Raw genomic sequence first — 25,742 nt, 5'->3', positions numbered from 1 at the left:
CATGTCACAGAGAGTCAATTCATGAAACCATTTCTGGTGCCCTGTTAAAATTTTTTTAATATAAGAGTCTCCTTTGCTGCAAGTGATCAACCACCTAAGTAAATAAAGTGGAGTATTTCTGTCAGCACAGTGAATAACAGTGGGGAGATGCAGTCCTCCTGTATAGGGAGGACTAATTTAGGAATCTCATTAGCTCAGAGATTTCTAACTCTAGGGACTTAAAGACAACCATATAAGCAGGAAGGTTCCAAAAGTCCAGTCTCATGAAAGCTACACAAGTTTTTTTTAAAAAGAATAGCCATTAAGATCCCTCCAAAATTAACTGCTACGAGGCTCTATAGCAAAATACTTCTGAAATCAAAATAAAAACATGCACTTTTAAAATTCAAGCAAGAATAATGCAAATGAGTGCACACTCTTGGTTACTTCTTTGGTTTCACTTTTTTGTTTTTAACGGAACAGGCTAGTGATTCTAATCTAGAGCACTTGCTCTATAATTAAGCTTACGTCTCCAGGTTGTCACCCTCCAGAACTGTCTGCACCGGTAGGTAGCCAAGACGTGGATGTTTTGCAAAATACTTCTTTGACCGGAACTTGTTCTTCAGCACCTTGGTGAAGTCTCGTACATCTTCTCCAGATGTTGTCTTAAAAAGTTAAAGGAAATCACACTGAACATTGCTAAATAGCACTGACAATAATACAGCTGCTACTCTCCTAAAATAAGGAAGAACTTCAAAATCTTAGTGATGTTAAAACTGCCTTTTCAGTGCTGTGAAATATAGCACTCCAATAATGGTAATGCATCTATAGGCTCTCTTCTATTAGAAAAAGAAAAAACAAGCAGCGAGGCTTCAAAATCCTAGCAACAAATACAATAAATTTACCAATTATTTTATAAATTAGAGAAAAATGATAACAGGTTCAAGCTAAGCATTTACAAACAGTCTTACAAAACTCAAAAGAGCACAGTTTGCCAGATATAAGGGGATACTCAGCCACTGAAAGCAATTCTGACAGTATACTCATGCATATCAATCTTGTGACACACCTTCACAGGAAAAAAAAGGAAAGTCTTGTAGTGGCTCTGCTGAAAAATGAAAACCAGCTAACAGGAATGGCTTCACTTTAAAAGAACAACAAAACCAACACACTACACGGCTTATGCAGCCCCACAGAATCACAAATTGCTACAAAATATTCAATGACTGCTATTATATATCCGAACTGGAACAGAAGCAGTTAAGTGCTAAACCATCCTCTCCTGCAAGAGGCAAGCTTTTAATGATCTCTTCCAGATCTTTTCCAGAACTCTTCCCACAGGTTTTTATGATTATCTGTTTCATTTCAGGGCCAAGAAATAGCTACAGACAAAATAAAAGCCATCCTATGGGCACTGTTCAGAGGCAGTCAGAAGCGTATCTGCACCTGAAGTAACAAACCTACTGACTGAGCCAGCATCCTCCTTACTACCACACTATAAGGCTGGTAAGAAAATCAGCCCCAAGATTTTACAAGTCTAAAATTACAAGCTACAACCAGTAAAAACTCCCCGCAGAAGCTTTTTTTTTTTTTTTTTTACTGGTCCTCACTGATGCAGCTTTTTCCAAAACCAATAAATGCTTAGCTCCATCTCACTCCCACAGCTGGAATTTAGAACAGAATTTAAATTGACACAGCTGCTTTAAGGATTGGTTTAATTAGAAATAATCACAGCAGTAATTACAACACTGTTTTGGTAATGCTACTCAATTGCTGCTTCAAATGCAAGAATACAAGCAAAACAGACAGGCAAGGTGAAAGAGACAATACAAGGTGAAAACAAGGCTGTTAACAGACATCTGTGGGTAGAAACAATAGTATACAGTATGATCTTATAGTACTCCTGTTTTCAGACCAAACCAAGTACTTAAACAGAATGGTCCCCAGCACATGGAGTAGTGTTTCTTTTTGCAACTGCAATAAAAAAACAACTTAAGTGGCCATTCACCTCCCGTATTAGCTGCAGGTTTGCAATACCTTCCACAGTCTGCAGCCCAAATCCTGTAACAAACTGTGGACTGTATTTCTGCAGATGTGCTTAGGGAGAAGTATGTTATCATAAAAGGATGCCAAAGTGAATGAATATCTGTTAAAAAATAAAAGCGTTACGGGCATTCTAGTTTTATAAATTTTTTTCCCATTACTTATTAGAGGGCCTAGAAGTAGGTCAGACAAACTTTTTTCTTCAATTGAATTTTCTACTATTGAAACCTAAAATACATATGTGAACATGGAAATATGTTTAATGTGTGTAATATAGGCAGGTATAAAATCTGTAATGCAGGTCAGAGTAGCAGCAAAAACAGTAAATAATCAAACTGATATTGTTTGTGGCATCTGGCTTTAATGAGTAGCAACAAAATCAGCACATTTGGGACTAAGAAGTGCTTGAACACCCAAATTTTAATACAGGTAAAATTCAGAGAGGGCTCACAAAATCAGGCTCAGAAAGCATCTGCTATGAGCATGGAATCATCCAAATAATGTCTGTGAACTCCAAAAGGCTGCTTCATCTCACACAACAGTAACTCCAGCAGATGTAACTGTCCCAAGGCCAATGAATGAAAATTTTACTACCTACACATTACAGAAATAAATGTGCAGTGAGCTGCCAAACTTTTCGTCTGGTGTACTCTTTGCTTGGTACAACAGCCTGACCCAGTTCCTTGAAAAGTCTCATTTGACTATGCACTGAATGAAGATGGCAAATACTAACCAGTGAAATTTGAGATTTGGAAGAACTTTTTTTATTCACAGGGTGAAGACATAACTTTTGGAAGCATTTATCGTATGTTTTTGCCCATAGCCACATTACACAATCCAATCAAAAACCATGCCAAAAGAGAGGTGCTATAACATTTATCTTCTGAAAAAGAATAGCCAGGAGCTGCTGTGTGAAACCTATCTACTAAACTAAAAACAACAGGTGACTTGTACAACCCTTACATCATGACATCTTGGCCTAGGTCCACATAGGTCAACTGCACGAAACTAAAGTAATAACAGAAGTACTTCAAAAAGCAAAGAAAAAACCAAAAACTTCTCAGGCAAAAGACTACTCTCTTTCAGCCCCAATTTAAAACCTCAGTTGTTAAAAAATGGTGAAGTTTAGGAAAGAATGAATAAGATCTATGGCTGGCATACATAAATTATTAACAAACTCCATTAATGTCTCGAGGAAAATATATGAAATAAATGACAAACTGGCATTAACACTCTTCAGTACACAGCCAGAAATAAATAGAGTCATAAGTCAAAATGAAACTAGAAAAAAAAATCTTTGTTAACCAATACACGTTTAAGAAACTCTTGGATTTATATGGAAAGCAGTAGAAAACACAAAAGATGCTAGGCACAGTTTTCCTATTAGGTTAAGAAAAAAGATGCGATTATATTTTTCATGTATTAGTAATAGGAAAAATCTTCTCTGGGAAAAAGTACAAAGAATGTAATAAAACTGTTAGGAGAGCTCTAAAATATGAATATATAATATGTATATATATATATATATATATATATGAACAGATGTAAATTTTAAGATTTTTTTAAGAGAAAAAGCTTTTTTTACATTTCCATATTCTTTTTCTTGATATTTTACTAATCTGTAACATTAAGTAGATTCTTCACCATGAACCAGACTGCACTTGATATATAATACACACATATATCAATCACTCCAGAAGTAATGCTTCCTATTTATTTCCCTGAAAACTACAACAGTTACAGAGAACACAATATCACTATTTTATAGAGCACATTCTCAGCTTCAAAACACTAGCTCTCAGCACAGTCACCATCATTAGCTATGTATTTTTACCAGCCATGAACAAGAGCCTGTACTCCGTGCTCATAAAAACTGGCACTAGCAGAGGTGACCAACTGCCACCGCTACTGAAAGGCAGCATCCACTGCCTCACTGTGCTCACATCCACTGCTTTACCTTCATAAACATTCAGTAAGTGTCTATGAATGTCAATGGGTGCCATTTTTTGCTGCATAGAGAAATTCAATGACACTGCTTTGCTTCATATGCACTTCCATGTCAGATATCATTTGTCAGACCGCCCCTCTGCTTCCATCTGTCACATGGCAACAAAATGTAATGGAATATTGGTGGGAAGGTTCAACCTCTATTGCCATGCCATCAACATCTGCCTCTGACATTGTGGGCCAACAGAATAAAATAGGAGGCATTACTTTTTGAGCAACCCTCATACACATATTTTAAATTGACACAGAGGCACCCAATTCTCCAATCACTTAAACATATTTAATTTACAAATTCACTCCTATTCAGCAAAGCACCTACACTTTTAAATAGCAACTCATGGTCCTTGATAGAGGAAGGAGTGAAGATACCATAACAAAATAGGTTATAAAAGACACAAGAAACATAACTATGTTTCTAACACTACTGCATCAGTGCTGTTTGCATTGTGTAGCACTAAGAAAATGACCTTTCTCTGACCACTCTCAAATAGAGGCATTTCATAGCACTTTTTCACCAAGAGGGATTACCAATTTTGTGAGCTATGAAATCAAGCTGTAATTTCAAGACTAATTCTTTTAACTCAGAATTTTACAAGTTAAGTTGCAAAAGAGTAGCAGACTAGCTGATATAAGCTGACTATAAGCTGACTAGCTGAGCAATTGAACAGACTTAGAGGAAACCATGTTGAGCAGCTGCTTGATATCAAAGATAGCTGTTTGTTTTTTCAGGGAAAGGTGTAATAATCTCTGTGCTCCGCAGCTGGGAGCAATGTTCTGCATATATAATACCCAGATTTGCCCACTCTTGCTGTTTTCTCTAATCTTCTCCATAGAACAACCCTGTTTTGTTAACAGTGAAGTATCATCCTTGGTGCTTTGATAAACTTGTCAAGATGAAACCACTGACTTTCTTATGTCAGTTGCTTATAAAACAGTGAGGCTGCTTAATGCTCAGGAATGTAACTGTCTTGTCCGGCTGTCAGTAGCCATCAAGCTTTAGGAGGCCTTACCTAGAGGAGGAGCCTTAACAGGCACTATTGCAGATAAGCTTTATAGCTCCTGAAGCAAAATTTTCACTATAGGGTAAAGTAAAATTCTGCTAATATTTTCTGACATCTTTCTTATCCTGTTCTGAGCTTCTTCAGGGTAATACAATTACGCTCACTTCTCTTGCAAAAATAAACTGCCAACAAGAATAACTAACATTAAAAACACGGTCATTACGATAATATTTATTTTGGACATTAAATTATTTTAAGGACCCACTCCTACACAATCTTTCAAAACTTACAGTAGTTCATTTGCAAGCAAAAGGTAATGGAAGACAATGCAAAAGAGAGCTCCAAGAAGGAGTAAGATATGTCCTGAAGTGAAATTCAGTCAAGTTGATTCCAACTGTATTCAGATGTGCCAAGAACTATTTTAGAGTTATCTCTGCCAACGTGTCAAATCCATTTCATCTTTACTATTTTCTACTTATTGATGTTGAAGAGGTTAACCTTTGCTGCTATCATTTTGTGCAGAGAGGCTACAAAAAGAAGTCCCCCCAAATTAATGGCTGTGCCAGGTGTGTGTAGTGACACAGAGGTCAGGATCTCAACAGAAATAAAGCTTGCAGTGATAAAGTTTTCAGCATATTGATGAATTAAATTCAGAATTGATGCAGTAAATATCTATTGGAAAGAAAAAGATGTCATTGGTACAGAGAGTCACATTAATGTAACCAAAGTATCACTACTGAGTGAATTCCTGTTCCAAAAAACTAAGCACTTAGAAGTATTTCTGATTCTAGATTCTGACTATAGAAAAACCTCACAAATATTTGTTTTCACATATTCCCATGTAATACTTTACATCAGAAATCTCTTCACTTTTTTTTTTTTTTAGAAAAAGTTAACTTAAATGGGAATAACTAACTACAGTAACTTTGCACTTGCACTATGTAAAGTGTGATTTATTCAGCATTTTCACTTCTCTTTCCCTTTCTACAAGTCTAAAGCCTGAATTACAGGAAACAAACAAACAAACAAACAAAAAACAACAAAAAACCAAAGTAGTTATCACTAATTTTTGTAGTTTCAGCATCAAGAAAACCAAACTGTAAACTAGGGAGAACACTAAAGGGCATTATGAGTTCGGCTCCAATAGCAGTACATAGCTATCTGGCCTTATCCTGAAATTTTGAACACAGATTCCTTAAGCCATTCTTCAAGTTATAATAAATATAGTTAGCAAAGCTTCTGAGAAATCCCTTCAAATCCCTACACTGAATAACGTACTGGGAGGCAATTAAAAGGTCTTCCCTCCATCTGTGATTAAGCTCCAGTTCAAAATGTCAGCTTTATTAAGCAGTTAAGCATTTGTTTTTTCTAATTATTGCCAGTACTTTTGATATTAATGCATTTGTATCAATACATTTAAGTAAGAGAAAAGCTAGATTTTATTTAGGCAGTTTGATGAGAGCATGTATTTATAGTCTGCTTTGCAACACAGGCCACAAAAATAACATTTTAGCATCAACTGCATTAGAATCAAGTTGAAAAGGTTCTAAAAACGTGCTAACCTTAGCAGACTGGATGCACTCTATTTGATCAGACTATTTGAATTTTAATACAATGGATTCTAAGGAAGAAGTCATTGATACTCAGTATCTCCACTTTTATTTTTTTTTTATTGTGTAAACTCAGCTCTATGCTAATTTTTGTCCATTTCATTTAAATACAGAAGCTATTATACTATCATGTTGCAAACAATTTTGCAAGTTCTTGAATACTATATTGCATTAATTGAGTTCAACCTGTAAAGAGGCTTAACAACAAATCAGTACACCAGCAACACACAGGACACTGCTACAAACAGCAATAAGGAAGTAAAGTAAAAGGTAAAGTAAATAAAGGTGATTTTTTTCCTAGTTCTGTCATCTTTGAGGACTGATTTGAAGCAGTGTCTGGACAGGGATCTGAACAACATGATCTAGCTTGCATGGGAGTTGGACAAGATGACCTTTATGGGTCCCTTCCAACCCAAAAAGATTCTATGATTCAATAATAAATAGCACTAGATCCTTTTTGTGAAATCAGTTCTTCAATCCTGACTCAACTCAGATAACAGTTAAAATGAGCTGTGTGTAGGTACTGATTATGCAAGTTAAATAGCAACATCTTAATTCTGTTCATATAATGGGTCATTTCTGATCTGAGGTTGTTCTAAGCATACAGAACTTTTACCACTGTTTAAATTATATACATGATTGAAAGAAAATTCTTCAGAACAACTTAACAGATTAGGGTAAAAAAACCAACCAAACAAAAAAACAACACAAAAGTGGTGCCCAATCCTACACTTAAAACAGTGTCATGGACTTAGAAACATTTTGAGTATTTCATCAGTAAAATATTGTACTGTAAATTAATTTTTGTTAGCCAATGGTAGCAAAAGTCTCAAATTATTATCAGATAGAAACTGTAAAAATCTAGTTCTTTTTCTTCTTCCAGCTACACATCGATTTTTAAATAACTCTGTAAACATTAATTACTCAAGAGAAAACAGGATTTGTCCAACTTTGTTTTCATAATACAAGCAACCTATACTCAACACAAAACCAAAGATCACAAATCTTCAAAAATATTTTAAGATGATCCTTTTGGGTTCCTTCCAACTCAGTATATTCTATGATTCTATGAATATTAAACATTACTATGTGGTATGGCAGTAGTAAATAGAGTCCCTTTTTTCTGACATTCTCATCCTTAAAAAGAGTGCATGTATGTGCACACACTCAAGCACTGCAATTATATTCAATATTCCAGTTTTATTTTTACAAAACAAATGAAGTTCCCTCAGTTAATATTTCTGAAGTGGATACTAAGTGTAGACCACTCTAATCATTGCCTGAAAAAATCAGCAGCACTAGCAAAGCACCTAATGACTCTCAAAGAGAAGAGTAAGAAGACAGGCTCTTCAAGACAGATGGAAAAGAAATCCTTGCAGAATACCAAGGTGCCAAAGGACTGTTAAAAATAATTTAGGTTACAAATAACATGGAAACAATCCCTTAGGATTGGGCAGTAAATTGGTACTCACCGGTGTACAATACTCCACCATTGGGTAATGCAATTTATGCCCCTTAGCTGTACGGCCAGAGAAGAAGCAGCTCTGACAGACATCATAGTTGAAATGTTTTAAGCTCCGGTACCTACGGGGACATAGAAGAAAGTGATTAGAGCTTCTTAGGTTCCATTATAATATTTGTTAGTTACTAAGCCTCACAAGGCAAATCACTATTTGGCATGGTGTCACCAGCTTTTCAGCAGCAGTAACGCAACGACACAGTGAGTGTATTTTCACTTAGAAGGGACAGATAGCGCACCACCAGGCACTCATCTTCAAAACCTGAAACTCCTGGAAGATTGTCAATTCTAAGAATAATATGCAAATAAGTTTAAACATTTAGTTGATATATTTAGACAGGTTTTCTTTAAGAGCATATATATATATACACACAAGCAAAGCAACAAAGCAAAAAATGCATATAATATCCTTTTTACTAAATATAGCCAAGAAGAGAATGATATTTTTTATTTATTTTTATGCCAAAACTGGATTATGCAATGATTCATTTCCAGACTCCACCCACTACTGTGTTTATAGTACAGCTGTTGGATGAGGTTGTATCATTTTTCTGAAACTAAAATTAGCTAGGTGAGGCAAATTAAATAGCAACTGAATAGTTTAAGTTTAAATTAAATTGATTCCTGAGAGCAGTAACCATCCACATTTTTCCCTGGTGAGTTTTATGTTTTGATCTGCATGACAATAAGTGTTTATAAATGCAAAGGTTCACTTTAAAGGAAGTTGAAGCAAAAGCTTGTAGTTTTTACTCAAGAGCTCATGCATTAAATGGCAGCATCAGCCTACTGCTAAGATGCTTTTTTTTTTTTTGCTGCAGATCTCTAATATCATTATGGAAATGATTAAAAATGAGTAATTCTTTTGTCTTCTCTTCTGCCTCCACATTCTCATTTTCCACACTAGATATTTCAATATTGACAAGATGCATCAGCCCTAACTTAAATCTAAAAGACACAAACTGGAGCTTGGCCAAGCTACACTCCAACAAGTGTTAATTAAGAAAAATAGAAACATGTATCTTTCATCTCCCACAAGACAGGAAAAAGACTCTGATAAGATTAATACCTTCTGGAAGTACTTACACCTCAATATTTAGAGTGAAGGAAGACAATCACTAGGTCTTATAAGACTGACTAAAGTTTGCATGCCTAAAGCTAGGTGGGATGAGTCTGACCAAAAGATTTGTATTACTATCTTCGAACATAACAGAAGCAAGGAGAAAGAGAAAGCATGGGGAACAAAAATTACTCATCTGCCTCAGTATCTGAAGAAGAGTCTTAGAATCACTTAAAGATAAAACTGATTTATCATTCCTAAATAAAACCCTGAATTTCCTAACCACAATATTGGAAAAATGAAGTTATGTTTAGCTCTGCTCCCCTAATTCGTTTTGCATCTTTTATACTCTGGAGCAATCAATACACAGACAATATGTAGGTATTAACAGTACTGACAAAGGACACAAAATACTCGAAGCTGCATGGTTTACAGTAAAAGAATACATTCAGAAGAATAACAAGGAGAATATCAATAGAATCATTTTTCCTTTGGGAATTCACAGCTTCCTTTGAACAGCCTAGATTTATACTATGTTCAGTACTTCAAGATAGGAACTGTGCAATACTCATCACAGTAACAAATAAATGTGCCAAGCAAGGAAGGACTGCTGCTGAAGGGTGTTCAGTACTGGCTGACATGACTGACTGCTTCACAGGGTTTATGAAGGAGACAGAGGCAGCTAGCCCATTTACCATGAATCCTCCTGCTCCACATAAGACACAGATTTTTATTTTTCTTACTCATCAGTTTCTTTTGCTCTTGTGCTCACAGAACACACGGAGTGCATTTACACTTCCATTTGCTACTTCTTGAATCCACCAGTTACAAAACATCTAATGACAGCCCATTCTGCATCTGTCAGTCACAAGACTGCTGGGTATCTACCAGTGGGTTTAGATGAGCCAGAAACATAATCCTTCAGGAGCTCCTCCAGGGAGACCCACACTGTGGTCTAACCAGGGATAGCAGTTCATATTTTATAATGGGTGAAATGGTGAAAACAAAATCACGGAATTTGCGCTTGTTGTATGTTAAAAAAAAACAGGCACTTTCAGAGAAACTCTGCACCCAGCTTCCCTCCTCTTACCTGAAGCCAACAATTGGACATTCTTTGCAGATGTTGCACTTGGCCTGATGTTTTGCTGTTTCTGCAGCTGCCACGCGGTGTAGAACTGGTAGCCATACCATAGACTGTGGTTCTAAGCGCATCCAGTCTATAAATTGCTTTACAGTAATTTCTGGCTTATTGTGGTTCTGTGGAAAGTATATATTTATAAATTTAAAATAATAAAAATAGAAAGAAAGAAAACTTTAAAAGCCTCAACAATCAAATTTTCCTTTGAATTCAATTAAAAAAAAACAAAAAACAAAAAAACCAAAACAAAAAACGCCCTATGTTAATCCATTCCATGTCAGATTAATTAATAACCAGTTAAAGGATACATGAAACAGTCTTGATTGAAATGCAAACAGAAAATAAGACAACCAGTAAGAAAAAATGACTAATCACCTGTGATAGAGGAGACAGGCAATAATAAAGATGGAGCAGTCCATGATAAAGCCATCTTTGAACTGGAAGGACTTAAAAAAGAGAAAGAGCACTAAAGGGAAGCATCTTCTGCATTTCAGATATGGCAGTCTTGTCAGTTAAGATTGATGCCACACTGCTAAAAGCGAGTACTGCTTCTAAGGGTCTAGTAACTGCCATGAGACTCGTGAAAAAATTTTAATCACATTCTGAGTCCATGGTATTCTTTCCAGGTAGCATGTTAAATATGCAAATAAATATGTTAAAAGAAAAACAGAGAAAAATAAATCTGTCACTTTATAGGCAATCACTGAAAGAATGCGGCAGAGCAAAAATATTAGCACGACTGTTTAATATTGAATAAACATGTTACCATTCAAGTTGTAACTAACAGAGGAACATAGCTATAAAGGAATTATGTTCATCCTATTTGTCAGCAATAAGAACAGACATTGCCTTTCTGAGCTCACGGTGAGTAACAGAACACAATTTCAAATGAAAGCTATACTTAAAATTGTTACACATGATGAAAAGCAACTCAAGGCTTCTTAAACTCAAGCCTTCGTGCCTGGATTTAGTACTTTAGATGATACCTCATAAGGACGAGAACTTGAGGCATTTATGTCAGATGAGAGATGTATCTAGATCATTAGTATCATCACAATACTATTAAACACACTGAAACATCACCCTGCTAGTGTACCTCACTCACAGATGAACAGTGTGGGAGATGGGGTAGATGCCTTGAGGAACATAAAAGAGTGCTCCTCTGTGCTACAGAAAGTCTGCCACAGAAAGTCTGCCACTAACAAGTTAATCATTCATTTTAGTGTGACTCAAACCACTTGAGGCCAGTGATAGATATGTCAAGCACCATCCCTTTTTGTCTGAAACAGCGTTCAAACCTTAGAGAAGTTTTACATTGTTAAGTGGTTAAAACAACTTTGATATGTATTGAGCAAATTATTCAAGATTTCTACATACAATCTCTCAATCCCAATCATTTCACAGTTCAGAAATGAATTTGAAAAGCTAAATAAACTAATAGCTTTAAAAGAAGCAAGCACAACTGGATTTTCAGAGCAGAGGTTGAAAGCAAAACTGCCTATAAAAGAATGATAACAGAAAAATTTATTACAAGTTATTTCTAACATTTAATTTGTTGCATTCAATAAAACTGCAGATATTTGAATCAGTAATTTTATATATAGTGATTTTTTAATCCACACATAATTTCTGACAATGCATAAAGCACCCACTTTCACAGAATTAATCTACTCCAGATGCACAGATATCACTACCACACAGCCAGAGCCTTAGGCATCCCTGACAAATCCTGAGTTAGGTTGTGTTCCATTGCGACAATATCTTTTTTCTTCTCATCTTCTTTAAACAGACAGAAGCTCCTTGCAGCCTCATTAATTGTCTGTATGTAGTATAGATCTGAACAGCAGGCCATAAGACAGCTTTATATTCTGATCTGCTGCATAAAGGCTCATGAAATAGAAACGACTGTGGTTGAAATTTCATGCAACTGCAAGTTCTATTGTCAGAAAAACAATGCTAAATAATTTTATGTTGCATAGGGTCAGCAATTACTATCAACATCGTTTTCTTGATGTGCTGAGATCACATCCTAGGTTCCAGCAGGTAAAAGTACATTGTCCCTACAGAATCAGATTTGAACGATGTGAAGCAAGGTAAAATGGCTGCTGCAAAAAATTTAACAACATTCATAGCAGCTAATACTGTCATTAACACAAATATTTATACATTCTTTGCTAGAAAGTAATTTGATTGTCTCCTAAATGATGAATCATTCTTTCACAGCTTAACTTTAACAATAACTTCCTGGTAATTTTAATAGTTCAGCTGCAGGAGTGTATTTGTTTCTGTCCAAAAGTTTAATGGTGGTGGAGTCACTGACCCTGGAGGTGTTCAAGGAACGTCTGGACATTGTGTTGAGGGACATTATTTAAGTAAGAACTATTGGTGATGGACTGGGTGATCCTTTGGGTCTTTTCCAAACTTGGTGATTCTATGAATGGCAAGTTGAGTTTTTAAGTTCCCCTCCTATTTTTACATCTGGTAAAAGTAGACCTTATATTGCTCAGGACAGGCTTTTCTTATGCAGTTTTTGCTATCTCACCTGCTGGAAGCAGCTGCGCACGCTGGGTTCAATGTTGCTGCCACCAAAAGCCGCCACCTCGCCCAGCTGCCGGGGGATCTGGATGGCGTCATGAAGCAGCAGGCCAAGCTGTCTCTGGTCGCACATTTCTGTGGGGCCTGTCACTTCCTTGAAGAGATCTGCAACAACAACAAGAAGAACCAGCTCACTTCATTTTCATCTATGTCCCTTTTACTTTGTAAAACCACAACTTGAGGTTTGTCATTTCTTTCATTCAGGTGTAGCTACAGATGACCACTCTCCCATTTCCAACAGCGTACCCTCATCTAAATCTTGATTACTTTGACTACTTTTTCTGGATCTGTAACCATAGAAATGGGAGGACTCAGACCAAATGAATTCAACCATACAGCTTCATATGGTAGCTCCCAATAAATAACATTATCACAGTTCCTCTACCCACAACCAGCCATGTGACCAAGTAAGAGACATGACAAAACTGAAATAGCTTTTTGCGCTTGACAGGAATCATGTTTCCTTTCTAGAAAACTATATTTGTTTCCACACACGTTCCTTTTATCGATTCCCTTTCCTAAGGCACATAATGAGCCCTGAAACATAAATGGGGCTCTGGGAAGCTGATACCACAGAAAAATTTGATCAAGTAGATTGTTCCCGACACAGACACTTACTGGGAAGAAAGAACTGCAGGTACTTGCCTGAGAATCACTGAAAAGTACTGAATTAATAGACTTATGTGCAGCACAGAAAATATTTCTTAGTTTCTCTAGAAATTATTGTGCTTTTTTGACATTTCCAAGTGTTAAAACTTTAAGATAAAAAAACCCCCTCATTACTCCTAACAATCCGCAAAAAGTTATGTAGATTCTTTTTTCATCACAAGATTAATCTCTCCTGAAATACCTTAAACACTGACTTCATCTCTTAGAAATAGTTTTAAAATCTACGGATGCTCTAAGTTACAAAAGAATCAGTGAAATTCTTGGTGTTCAATTCAAGCTGGTTTTTACAATCTCCATTTGCACTTAGTCACAGGTTTGCATTAAAAGCTCCAAACGATGTTTAAAGGAAACAAAATAATTTGTACTATTCCTCTATTTCACGTTTCGTAGTCAAACAAGTGTTAACAGATTAGAAGGAAAAGAAATCTGAAAATTCAATCTGATTGCACTTGTGACTGAGAAACAGAAAAGCTTTGTTCAGAAACATTCAAGAGAAACTGTTTTATTATGCTCCATAAAATGTTTTACACTTCATTTGGAGTAACTGTCAAGCTTTGCCAGCATGCTTCAGAAAGATGGTTCATGTCTTTTCTCTCAGAAAAGGAACTGAGGCAGAAGAAAGGATTTTCACAAAACAGAAATCCAGATGACTGAATGAATTTTTAAGAGTTTCTTATATTTTTTCCTGCCTAGTCAAGCTGATGTTCCAGTATCTTCAGCACCTAGAAGCAAGACAAACTTCATGGACAACAGTACTGACAGAACAAGCGCTGCCATGCTGCAGGCTTTCAGCTGCAGTTGGAATAGTTTTCCCATATTTAAGAGTCCAGTTCAGAAAAATTATAGGGTAAAAAATACCTGCTTGATTTTTTACTCAGGCAGTGTCAGTGGAGACAGGCACCACAAGAGCAATTTGCTTACTGCTGAAGCTGGGAGGAGGACAAAACTCTTTCCCTAGCCCTAAAGCTTCAGTTGACTGGGAGCTAAAAAACAGAAGAAAAATTACATGGTAGGGTAGAGAAGGAGAGCAACTGACTAGGGCTCATGCAAAGAGGAAATCAGCAAGTACAAAAAAAAACCAAACAAATCCAAAGCTTAACACTGGTATCTGTGCCATATCACTGACCACCCAAGTTCAAAGGAGTTAATGAATGGTATACTCCCCCCTGCAAATCCTCAATGCTACTGGAGTGACAGATATGAGAGGTTCAACCAAAGGTACAGAAAGCAAAAATGTTCCTGCTGTCTGGCCAACATCCTTACAGAAACTCATAAGCCATACACCAGCAAAGGATATCCAAAAAGCAGCTCTAAAGTGGCAGACTCGGGAGAAGGGTTCATTGATGGAAGTCAACTAACTCTTTCCCCAAAATACCAGGTATGATGTGAGAACAATGTAAGGCTAGAGATCATTTCCAATAGGTAGCTCACATATGTCCCTTTGTTTTGGGGACCCAACACAGCATAAAATCAATACAGCTAGATCAAGTAATCAGCCTCACAAATGGAAAAATTGTGGCCCTGGACCATTAGCTCTACAACCAGAGATGTAAACAGATCGCCACAACTTGATTATGTTCACAGGTCTATTTTTACTCATAGGAGCACCCAGGTGCCTGCTTGATATTAAGCATGTCTTTTAAGCACTTTCAAGACTAGGCATTCTTTAATTGAGGCTTCAATGTTTTTTCAGAAGTAATTGGGATTTTTTTAATAAAAGATTCATTCTCATGTCAACTCTGCAGTACAGTGTAGTTAAAAGAAGCTCGATTTAAAAAGAAAACCTTTAAAATGGGTGAATTAAAAAGATCCACCTATATTGGAAATGAATGTGTAGTCAAAAAAAAATAAATACTGGAAGTGAATGTGACTAATGCTGGCTGCTAAAAAGATAAAAAATAAAAATAAAAAATAAAAAACCCTCCTCCCAGAAGTCTTGATATTAGAAAAAGAAAAGAAGTGCATAAGTTTGATTTTTCTCAAAATGGAAGAGAGAAAGATGAAGGTCAATTTTATTGATATATTGAAATTGTCATTCCTTGTTTATCATATTATTTCAGAAACCAAACATCTCAGCAGTCTAGAAATTACATTTCTTCAAGCTGATTCCTGAAAACCTAAACTCTGAGCAGGCTGTGACGGAAAACACCTGAGCAGAAAGCTGGGTAAGCAGTTTACAAACGATTGAAGGATCCAACCAGAAGTTGGTTTTTTTTCAAACAAGAAACTTGCTTGTTTTACAGCCAGGTACTCTGAGAAGAAATGCGTTTTCTATTATGACAATATTTAATTCACAGTCAGCATGGTCTATGCCCTGCTTAAGAACTCCAAACACAACTTTACAATGACTGCGCAGAGAATCCTGGGATTGCCAAAGACTCAGAAATACTTAGAAGAAATGCAGCAGAAAAGCATGGGCAAATGTCAGGAACTAATGCAAGGAAGGAAAAATCAGAACACAGAAATTTCATATAAAGGACTCATATTTAGGGGCCTGTTCTTCTTTCAAGTGATTTTTCCTTTATTTCTTCAAAATATTAGTATTCTCAATGTTTTTCACCAGAGAATCTCAACTCATCAGATATAAGAAAATCTGTCTCAGCAGTGGATGATTAGTAGATGATTAAAACAAAATAAGCAAGAAAGGTCACACCAAAGATCCATTTATGACACGTGATGATCTCAAAATGCTGACTGCATTCCCACCAAATGCCATCACACCACACACAACACTGCCATTTCATTTCTTTTTCCACAAAATTTCTTTCACGCTAAAGAGATATTTTACTTTGTGACAATTCCATGGCTAATCAGGAAAGAAACAATAAAGCTAATTATACACTGAAGATATCAAGGCCAGGCACACTGATCAAAAACAAAAAAGTGCATACATTAACTGAATATTAATTTTCTGCCCTGGAAGACAATGCTACTAGTTCAGTTTCATATGTATTTTCAAGCTGATGACCATTTGGATGAAAATGTCCTGGGGTTTTTTCTGCATTAATTTTCCTGGACTTCTCAAAAATCTGCAAATCTGCTGCTGTTTTTATTTTTCTTATAGACACAAAGCAAAGACAGAAAAACTAATATAGTATGGTCAATTCCACATCTTGCTTCAGTGTCTATACTAAGCAACTGTAAGTATACATATTGATTACTGACAGCAGTTAAAAGTGAGTTTAATCTCAGTAAGAATTACTATTTTTTTAAAGCCATCTTTTGGTAGGGCTATAGTTACATTAACCACAGCCTAACTTCTGAGCTGTAGAAAATCTTTCAATTCTGCACCAAATGGCAAATTGCCTTCTGAACTGTCTGAATTACTAAACAAAGGTATTCCCACAAGACCATTTAGTTATGGACTACTTCACTGATACGTCAAATGACAAAGAAATTAAAAAACAAAGTCTTAGTAAGGGCTCTACTTCAGATGCAGAGATATGCCTCATTGCATAAGCACTGAGCAAAAGTACAAACAGCTAATGCTGTTTCATCATCTGAAATTTTGAATCCAGGATTACAAGATGACCTACAAACACTTTTAAAAGAAAGTAGATATTGATGCAGAACTGCAAAAGCACATGGAAATTTCTGCTGCTAAACATTTTACATGGTTTCTCCAAATGTCTAAAGGGACTACTGCAATGAAAAGCAATTTTAAGACTACGTGCCTAATATATAACTGCCAGTCACCTGTGATGCTCTTATATAAGGCTTAATCTCTTGTTCTGTATTTGTCATGAAGTTTTGTCATAAAGTTTATTGATTCTCTTCTACTCCTGCAATTGTTTTGGTCAAATATTTTCAGCAAATATTTTCAAACTACTCAATATTTCTCACACTTGCAAGGTTACTTAAATCAATATAATTTAAACTTTCACTGAACAATTCTGGCAGTAAGCACACATATGGGAAAATTATCTTGAGAATTCAAATCATCTTTCTCAATAATGCAAGAAAAAGTTATTTGTTGTTGTTTGTTAAAAATCAGAGAAGAGCTGAACAAACTTAGTCAAACAGACCACTTCTCTAGCTTCTGCACTGCTACATTTCCCTTTGCTTTTGGAAGAATTGTAAAGCACATATGACAATGCATAACTCACATCAATACTTTCCAGTCAGAATATAGATCCTACTTTCTCCACTGTCATAGATGATTATGAAAACAACAATTCTTTTTTACTTACTCATAAAGAAACAGTCTTGTTACAAGCACAGGAAAATTTTGCAACAATTCGCATTATTATTATTTACAACTCTAAATTATATACAAAAAAGCATTTTATAAAATACATTCTTACATCTGTACTTCTCTTCCAGAAGGCCCTTAGAAAGAGACATCAAGCCAATTTTCAGGGACTGCACTCGAATTTTTCCAGTTCGGCCACTGAAATTATAAAAATACAACAATTTAGTATAGTTTATTTCATTTCAGTACAATTTTGAGTCTATTCAAAATGAAAAGTCATCAGTGAGTTCTGATTTGTATCTCAAAAGAAATTAACACTGAGCATCACATCAGTGCTTCCATTACAAATACTCAGCTAAACAGCTAAATGGTTTATATGTCAAAACATTCATACGGCTTCAAAAAGGCAGAAATTTAGCTCTGTAACATTCACAATATGATGCAAGAATATGATATGCACGGAGAAAAAGCTTATGAGCATGCAGCAAGAAATCCAGTATGAAACAAGCACTTCAAACTGCAACTAGATTTTCATATCAAAGGAATTTTTTCCACTTTATTTTTTCCTTCTGTGTCTAAAATGTTCTGACATATACGTGCACCAACCAACACACATCTAACCACATGCAGTAATTAGATAATGTGGACTTGTTACTCTTTCTAAGGAAGATGACCTCAGGCTCATCTTGTTCAATGTGAAAAGAAATCCACACAAGCACAAGTCAAATCTTAAGCAAACTTAACAGACAAATGACTGTCAAAGCAAGTGATGTTAAAACCTGCAAGATAAATACTGTTCAAACAGATATTAAAATAATAAAACCAGCGTACATGGAAAAGGACAATTTTAAAGTTCAAGATCAGTGCAAGAAACATATTCTGTGAGAGATCTGGTAATTCCTGTTTCCAAAGACTATAACACTATACAATTTGTCTTTAGTTGAGACACAGCAAACAGACCATGAGAACAGCAGTTAAACTGTATATATTTGCACATAGCATTCTGCATTTAAGGTTAGATGAGTCAGCAAGTAAGACAATAATGCAATTAATATAATCCAAACATTAGTTTGATCACTTTTGTGATGGATTATGATTTATCCTTTAATTACTTCTGGAGTGGTTATTAGATATTCCTTCATTTCTTCTCCATTCAACATACGCTCTTCTGATTTACTTCACAAATGCTGCACTGAATATGAGATTATTAATTTATTCCTGGTTCTTCAGTATATCACTTAACCACCTTACAAATACTAACACATTTGTCTTCAAAACCATCCCCTAATCTTGTGAGACTAGACAGTATTGTCTTCTCTACTCCACACGTTGAAACAGGTACAGAGAAATTATTGCCAAATTAATCAAAAGGGCCCATTGCTTTTACTGCCTAGCTTGAAAACCAGGACCCAATTTTCCAGAATGTTGTAAAAGTGCCACCTATTTTATACATTCATGCTTAGCTTCAAATTACCTCTTTCAATCACAGACAAGACATCATTCTGGCAGAGCCTAACTCATAAATGGTTCTTTTTGCAACTTTGATAATGTTTTCAGTGTTCTTTCCTGAGTGTGGTTGTTTGTGTCTTACCTTTGTGTTCAAAGGAAAACCACACAGAACATTCACTTGTGTTTGTTTTAATTAAGGACTGACTAGACCATTTGTGCATTTGTTTATTAAAGGTAGAAACTCGGGAGACCTAGGCAGCTTAAAGAGCATGTACATGGAGGCCTCAAAGCTCTCCAGGTTTCAGCAGGTTAAAAGTTCCTTTGCAAAAAAAAAAAACATTTCCTCAATAACTATAAATGGAATTCAAAAGCCTATACTACATTTTTCTAAAGAGCAACATATTTTCCCCCAATCTTTTTCTTGGAAATAGCTAAGTATTAGCAGTGAAGTTTTATTCCTAACAAAAAAAGCAAACTGCAAAAAAAGCATGCACACAAGAAAATCACCAACAAAAACCTCACACCAAATCTACAGACTTTGTAGCACTGATACTTCTTATTCAATGATTAAGTTTGCTCAGCTTACAGTGCCACAAAATCAGTGAGTGTATAAAGGACCTCCGGAGGTCATTTGGTCCAGCTCTCTGCTCAGAGTACACTCAGCTAGAGCAGGTTGCTCAGGACCATGTTGTTTAGTTGGGTACTGAAGAACTTCAAGGATGGAGATTCCACAATAGTCTCTGGACAACTCATGCACTGTGCTTGATCGCCCTTGCAATGGAAAAATCTTTTTCTTATATATTTAAGTGGAACTACCTGTGTTTCAGTTTGAGCCCATTGCCTCCTGTTGTTTCACTGGGCACAACTGAAAAAAGCCCAGCTTTACCCTCTCTTCTGCTCCCATCAGGTATCTGCGCTCACAGATGAGATCCCCCCTCCGTCATTTCTCTAGGCTAAACAGTTGCAGCTCTCAGCATCTCATCGTACATCAGATGTTCATAGCCCTTAATCATCTCCACAGTTCTTTCACCAGACTATACCCAGTATTCTCAGATCTCTTATACTAGGAAGCTCAGAACTGGATCCAGCTCTCCATACGTGGCCTCACCTTGCTGAGAGGTGCAGGATCGTCATCTACCTCCTGATAACACTATTGTGAATGCAGTCTGGGAGCCTGTTGGTCTTTGTCACAAGCACATTTTGTTAGTTCATGTCCAACTTGGTTTCCAACAGGACCCTGAAGATTTTTTCCACAAAAAAAGCTGCTTTCCAGCCAGTAGACCTCCTGCCTGTAAAGGGTCATGGGGATTTCCCTTTGCCATTTCCCTTCACTGAGCATTATGACTTTTGTATTGGTCCACTTCTCCAGCCTGTCCAGGCCCCCCTGGTTCCCACAACCATCTAGTTGGGCTGTGTATACAAACACCTCAAATCAAGCTCTTAGAATGGAAAGGTTCAGGAAGCTTTAGAACATGAATTCATACAAAAATTATGACTGAAATATTTAGAATTAAGTGCCAGAATGCTTTAAAGACACTTTAAAGACATACAAATATGCTTGTCATTACAAAGTCAATTGGTAAGACCAGTTCAGCAGCAGAGATATTATTCACTCTGATCCTGATTAAGACTAAAACATCATATCTCTATTAACTGGTGTAAAGTTGCCCATTCTCAGTTCAATGACAGGCAGTATAAAAATGGCACATTACTGACTTCTGATCTATCCTCAGGTAAAAATAGCAAGCATTCAATGTTTACAAAAGCTCATTCAACACCCTGGATATATCTGAGCCCTTCTGCCCCAGTTTAAGGACTCACTGACCTTATAACACTGACATTCTTAACCCTGAAACAAACTAGATTTTTTTTTTTATTTCCCTCTTTCTTTTTAGTAGGAAAAGAAAGTGGTCAGAGAGACTATGGAAAGAAGGAAAATAAAGAAGTCTTGTTTTTCTGGATTATTCTTTTGTCTTTACTTAAGTTTCTGGCAGGCTCTGGGCTGTGTGCCTCAGGTATGATCTCCCTGTTGCACCTTCATCTACTCCTTGTCAGGAGCTGGCAGAGAATCCAGAATTAATTCAAGTTTTAAACCTGCCAAAATTAGCATTAAAAAGGAAAAAAAAGAAGTTTCACATCATTTCCAGGCATGGTAGGACAGAAAGTGCCTTGAAGGCACATACCACAGAAAGAACTAGCTTAGGGGGAAATCACATAACTGCAGCCTTTGGCTGAGGAAAGACATCATACTCATCAGTGGGTACCATGCTGCACAGGTAGAGAACGAAGAGAGCATAATGAACTTTGTTGCATGTTTTGGACTCTCCATCCAAGGACAGACCAATCACTCAGCTGTTTCAGAGATCCAACACAACTACAGAGAATGTTAAAGAACTTTCTGCAAAAAATGACTATTACTACCTTACAATATCATAAGCAAATGATGAAAAAAAAAAAAAAAGGTGAGCAAAAAAAATAGCCTCAATGTTAAAAGAGGGAGTGCTTTTATCCTGTATCATATTTCAGTAGATAGCAGAATTTGTGGACACAGAAATACAAGGGGAGTGGCAAGGCAGGCAGTGAGAGAAAGAAAAGCAGATAACAGGGGCAACAGGTCCATGAATATCTGAAACAGAAACCATGTTCTTCATTTCTCCCACTTCCCAGGGGTTCCAGTGCAAGAGCATATAAACATCTGGCTGGGAGAGGCCTGAGATATAAACTCAACATGATGTTTTAATTTGTTAGGTAAACTAGCACAACAATAGGTAACAAAAACTCAACGCATACAGAAGTTTCCTAATTGGAAATTATTACTGAAATAATCAGCCATTGCCCACAGTAGTTGCCCAATGTAGTATATATACTCATATAATACATGACAGACTTTACAATACCCGAAATAACTGATGTCAAGTTATCCCATACTGAAAGCTGTCAGTCCATTTTCATTGGACAATTTAGAAAACTTGTCAGTACATAGTCCAGAATAATAACCAATGCCTCTTGCTTCTGGATTATTTAAACATTGGCCTCCCCACATGATTAAATTGATCAACCTCTTTATTTCACGAATCTCATCTGAAAAAGGCTAAGTATTTATTTTTAATTTTATTTTAAATATTATCTGGACTAATCGACTCAAGGTGCTTTAAGTTTGCAAAACGGTTATAGGGCAAATGTTGCTTTCTGAAACAACCTGTGAGTCCTTGAGGAAGCAAAAGTCACCAAGTAAATTTAATCTGCTTCTCTCCTCTACTCAGCTTGAAGGATGAATCATTCTGATGTGTCAGAAAACACCAGAACACAACAGGCTTGTCTACTATTTCTAAAAATAAACTGGTTCTTTTTAAGGGCCAAAGACATTTGTAGGTAAGCCTGAAGAACTTCCTATCTTAACCATCAATCTGTGAATCTGTAATTAAATCTCAGGTTAATAGCATGCGACTAACAGATGCTTTTTGTAGACAGTTTAATGATTTGAAACATTGTATACGTATAACACCAGTGCAATAAACAACAGAAATGCCAAGAGACAAATTAGATCTTTCCTAAAGGCCAATTAAAAAAAAAATAAAGTTGAAAATCGGTGCCTGTTCTCTCTCAGCAATTTGTTTTTTCTTGAATGGATTTGACAGGGGAGCAAGAAGCACTGTAGGAGGTAACCTCCATCCTCGATTTTTCAAAGTTTGAAGCAATATTAAAACCTTTCATCAGTTTGAAGAATACACTAATGATTTCAACATAATAATTAAGGGCTAATGGGAGAAATACTACTGAAAGAGAATGGGTTGTTGCTTACTATATATGTTTTAAATATGAACAGATTAAACAACTGATTTCTGACTGAAGTCAGTAAGCAAAGGTAAACCAAAAAATAATGGATGATTGATCAGTTTGAAAATAAAACCCTAGTAACTACAAAAAAAAATCCTCAGACCTTATTAAGTCTTTCATTCTAAATATCCAACATTGTAAGTGGAGCAAACCACTGATCTACCGCTATGAGTGAAATGTATATTCATCCACAATACAAAGAACCACAAAATAAAAATATTTGCCCAAAGAAGTCCCAATCATGACTTTATGCACACTCCAATATTCCAGAAGTAATGACAGGAGTCTAATTAACAGAAATGTCACATTAGACAAAAATATCGGAATGCTGAAACATAACAAGCAGCCACCATATAAATGGCAAACGGTCATATGTACTGTCACCACTCATTCAGTCCCCTGCCACAGTAACTAAAATAAAACTGTAAAAATCTTTGAAGTATAGAAGCACTGGTCTGTACTATGAACTGTTGCAATTTCTCATTTCAATCCACTGCATTTTAATCAGTGTGTCAAAATTACCAAAAGGCATGACTTTTCAAAAAAGAACTTAAGGCTGAAACACTTTTCTATCATGAACACTTCTTCCTCCAGAAAGTAACTCAGAAAAAATTATATAACAGTCCTAGAAGTCTAGCATTTTTGATACATGACATGCTGTCTTCATACATAGTAAGTGCATGCAACACTAAATCCTGATACACACCATGAACAGAAGCTTATCACTTACCTATCATACACGTTGAGTAGCCAGTTAAGACACATGTCTACACAGAGAGGAACATTAACCATATCATTGTGTTTCTCTTCAAGTCCGCTGTAGATGGTAGTAAGACAGCTGATAACATCCTGGACACCAATGAGCTGGTCATTTTGCCTCAACTTATGCTGTTTGAAAATTTCAGTTGTTGTGTTCAGTTCCAACAGGTCCACTAACAACAGGTAAACAAAGAAAAGAAAAAAGGCATGGATACAGACGTCTGAGCATAGCACTGAAACAACTTTTTATGTGCATATTGTGGCAAACAATGTATATAACTAGCCAAGAACAGGGAAAAAAGCATCGTCTGCAAGAAGTTGACAGCATTTTAGTACAATGTATCAATGAAAAAAACGAATCAACAAGAACATCATAATGGTATTGCAAAGCTCAGCAGAACATTTAGAAAGTAGTCTGTGGAATTACAGGATCCTAACTTCAGATGCATGCACTCTGGGAATCCACTAGACTTAGTTTTCTGCATTTACTTAAGTTAAAAGACTATTGCCTTTTATTAAAATATTCACCAAAATGCAGTAGGAATGTACTAAGGCCTGATTAAATCAATAGCAGTGGCTAAATGTAGGCGTGAAATAAAGTAGGGTGACAAGGAAATTTCTTGCTGTTTTCTTTGCTGTCAAGGACAGGCAGCATGATTAGCATCCATCATGTGCAGTCTCTTTTTTGAATCTTCTTTCTTGGGGAGTGGCAAATATAAGGAGATTTTTACTTTGTTTTCTTGCCCTTCCCTTTTCCCTTTTTATTTTTTATTTTATATATATATATATTTAAGGTACATGTTGATACATACTGTATGCCCTGTTCACTGATAAGCAGAGAGACGATCTTGAAGGTCTTTTCCTATACCCTCAGTATAAACACACAGCAGCTTAAATATCATAGTATCTATAGTATCTTTTTTGTGTGTGCGAGTAAAACGTACAGCAATACCAAATATCCATAACCAACTATACAAAGCCATACTCTACACTTCTGTACTTAGAATGGCCTACACTCCTCTTCATCTGGAGTTCACCCAGAAAGATATTCTCTCTGAGAGGCTTATTACCGAAGTTACATCTTTCAGTAGTAAACACTCCAGAAAATTGAATGTAGTTCTATAAAGTATTGTAAAATTCATCATTTTAAGTCAAGGTTCAGAATATTATCTTTAATCATTTCAGACTAGGTTGTAACATTTCTTATCAGGAACAGTATACCACAAGCAGAGAATCGATCTTTATCTTCCTGTCACTTCTTAAAATATTATCAGTGGGCATACTACTTCAGTTTACCTTCTGCACTCCTTTTTGGTCACTGATTTTATTTATTCTTGACAATGACGCTCACTATTGGGAATTCCTGTCATTTAATTGGTTGACAATTTGTCAAGGATGCATGTAGTTCTTTGTTAAGTGTTAAATGTTATGTGATGCATAAGCTGACCCTCCCTTCTCCAAGTACTGTATAGAAACTGTCTCAAAGGGCAAACTCACAGCACAATGCTTTCTGCAGTCGTCGGATTTTGATGGCTGTACGGTAGGCTGAGAAGCGTACGTTGTTCAAGTCAGCTGAAAGAGCAGAACAGAAATGTGAGAGGTCTTCAAAAGAGCTCACAACCCTCCTTCATCTGTAATTTTTCACAATGCAACATACTAAAAAAAAAAGCCTGACATCCCTTATTTTCACTGCAGTGAATTAATAGCATATATCAAAACAAACAAAAACAATGGAGAAGTTATTGTAAAGAAAAGTCCACCTGCTGAGAACACCTCATGGCTTTGGCAGTCCAGTGTGTTCATGTTAGATTGTCACACCAGAAATCTGGATACTGTCTTGGGCAGATGTAACACATATACATGTCAGTTTCATGTATGTATTAAACA

At 36.2% G+C, this 25,742-nt stretch overlaps 2 protein-coding genes across 5 annotated transcripts in view; one reads left to right on the top strand and one right to left on the bottom strand.

Moving 5' to 3' along the window:
• Window positions 1–25,742, bottom strand: part of UTRN (utrophin) — a 296,332-nt gene that overhangs the window by 25,658 nt on the left and 244,932 nt on the right. For both annotated transcript variants that reach the window (XM_065731580.1, XM_065731573.1), the window contains 7 exons: window positions 25,353–25,427; window positions 23,827–24,028; window positions 17,923–18,008; window positions 12,897–13,054; window positions 10,307–10,473; window positions 8,113–8,224; window positions 508–644 (listed from right to left, as the gene is read on the bottom strand). In XM_065731580.1, the coding sequence (XP_065587652.1) occupies window positions 508–644; window positions 8,113–8,224; window positions 10,307–10,473; window positions 12,897–13,054; window positions 17,923–18,008; window positions 23,827–24,028; window positions 25,353–25,427 (937 nt within the window). The remainder of the gene's footprint in view (window positions 1–507; window positions 645–8,112; window positions 8,225–10,306; window positions 10,474–12,896; window positions 13,055–17,922; window positions 18,009–23,826; window positions 24,029–25,352; window positions 25,428–25,742) is intronic.
• FBXO30 (F-box protein 30) overlaps window positions 1–25,742 on the top strand; it is a 352,871-nt gene that overhangs the window by 283,991 nt on the left and 43,138 nt on the right. The window lies entirely within an intron of this gene.

The sequence above is a fragment of the Cyrtonyx montezumae genome, unplaced genomic scaffold (genome assembly GCF_038088225.1).
Source record: "Cyrtonyx montezumae isolate F1298 unplaced genomic scaffold, pur_monq_1.0 scaffold_0, whole genome shotgun sequence".
NCBI classification, from domain to species: Eukaryota; Metazoa; Chordata; class Aves; order Galliformes; family Odontophoridae; genus Cyrtonyx; species Cyrtonyx montezumae.
The sequence above is the reverse complement of the archived record's forward strand: the minus strand, read 5'-3'. Positions and strand labels throughout refer to the sequence as shown.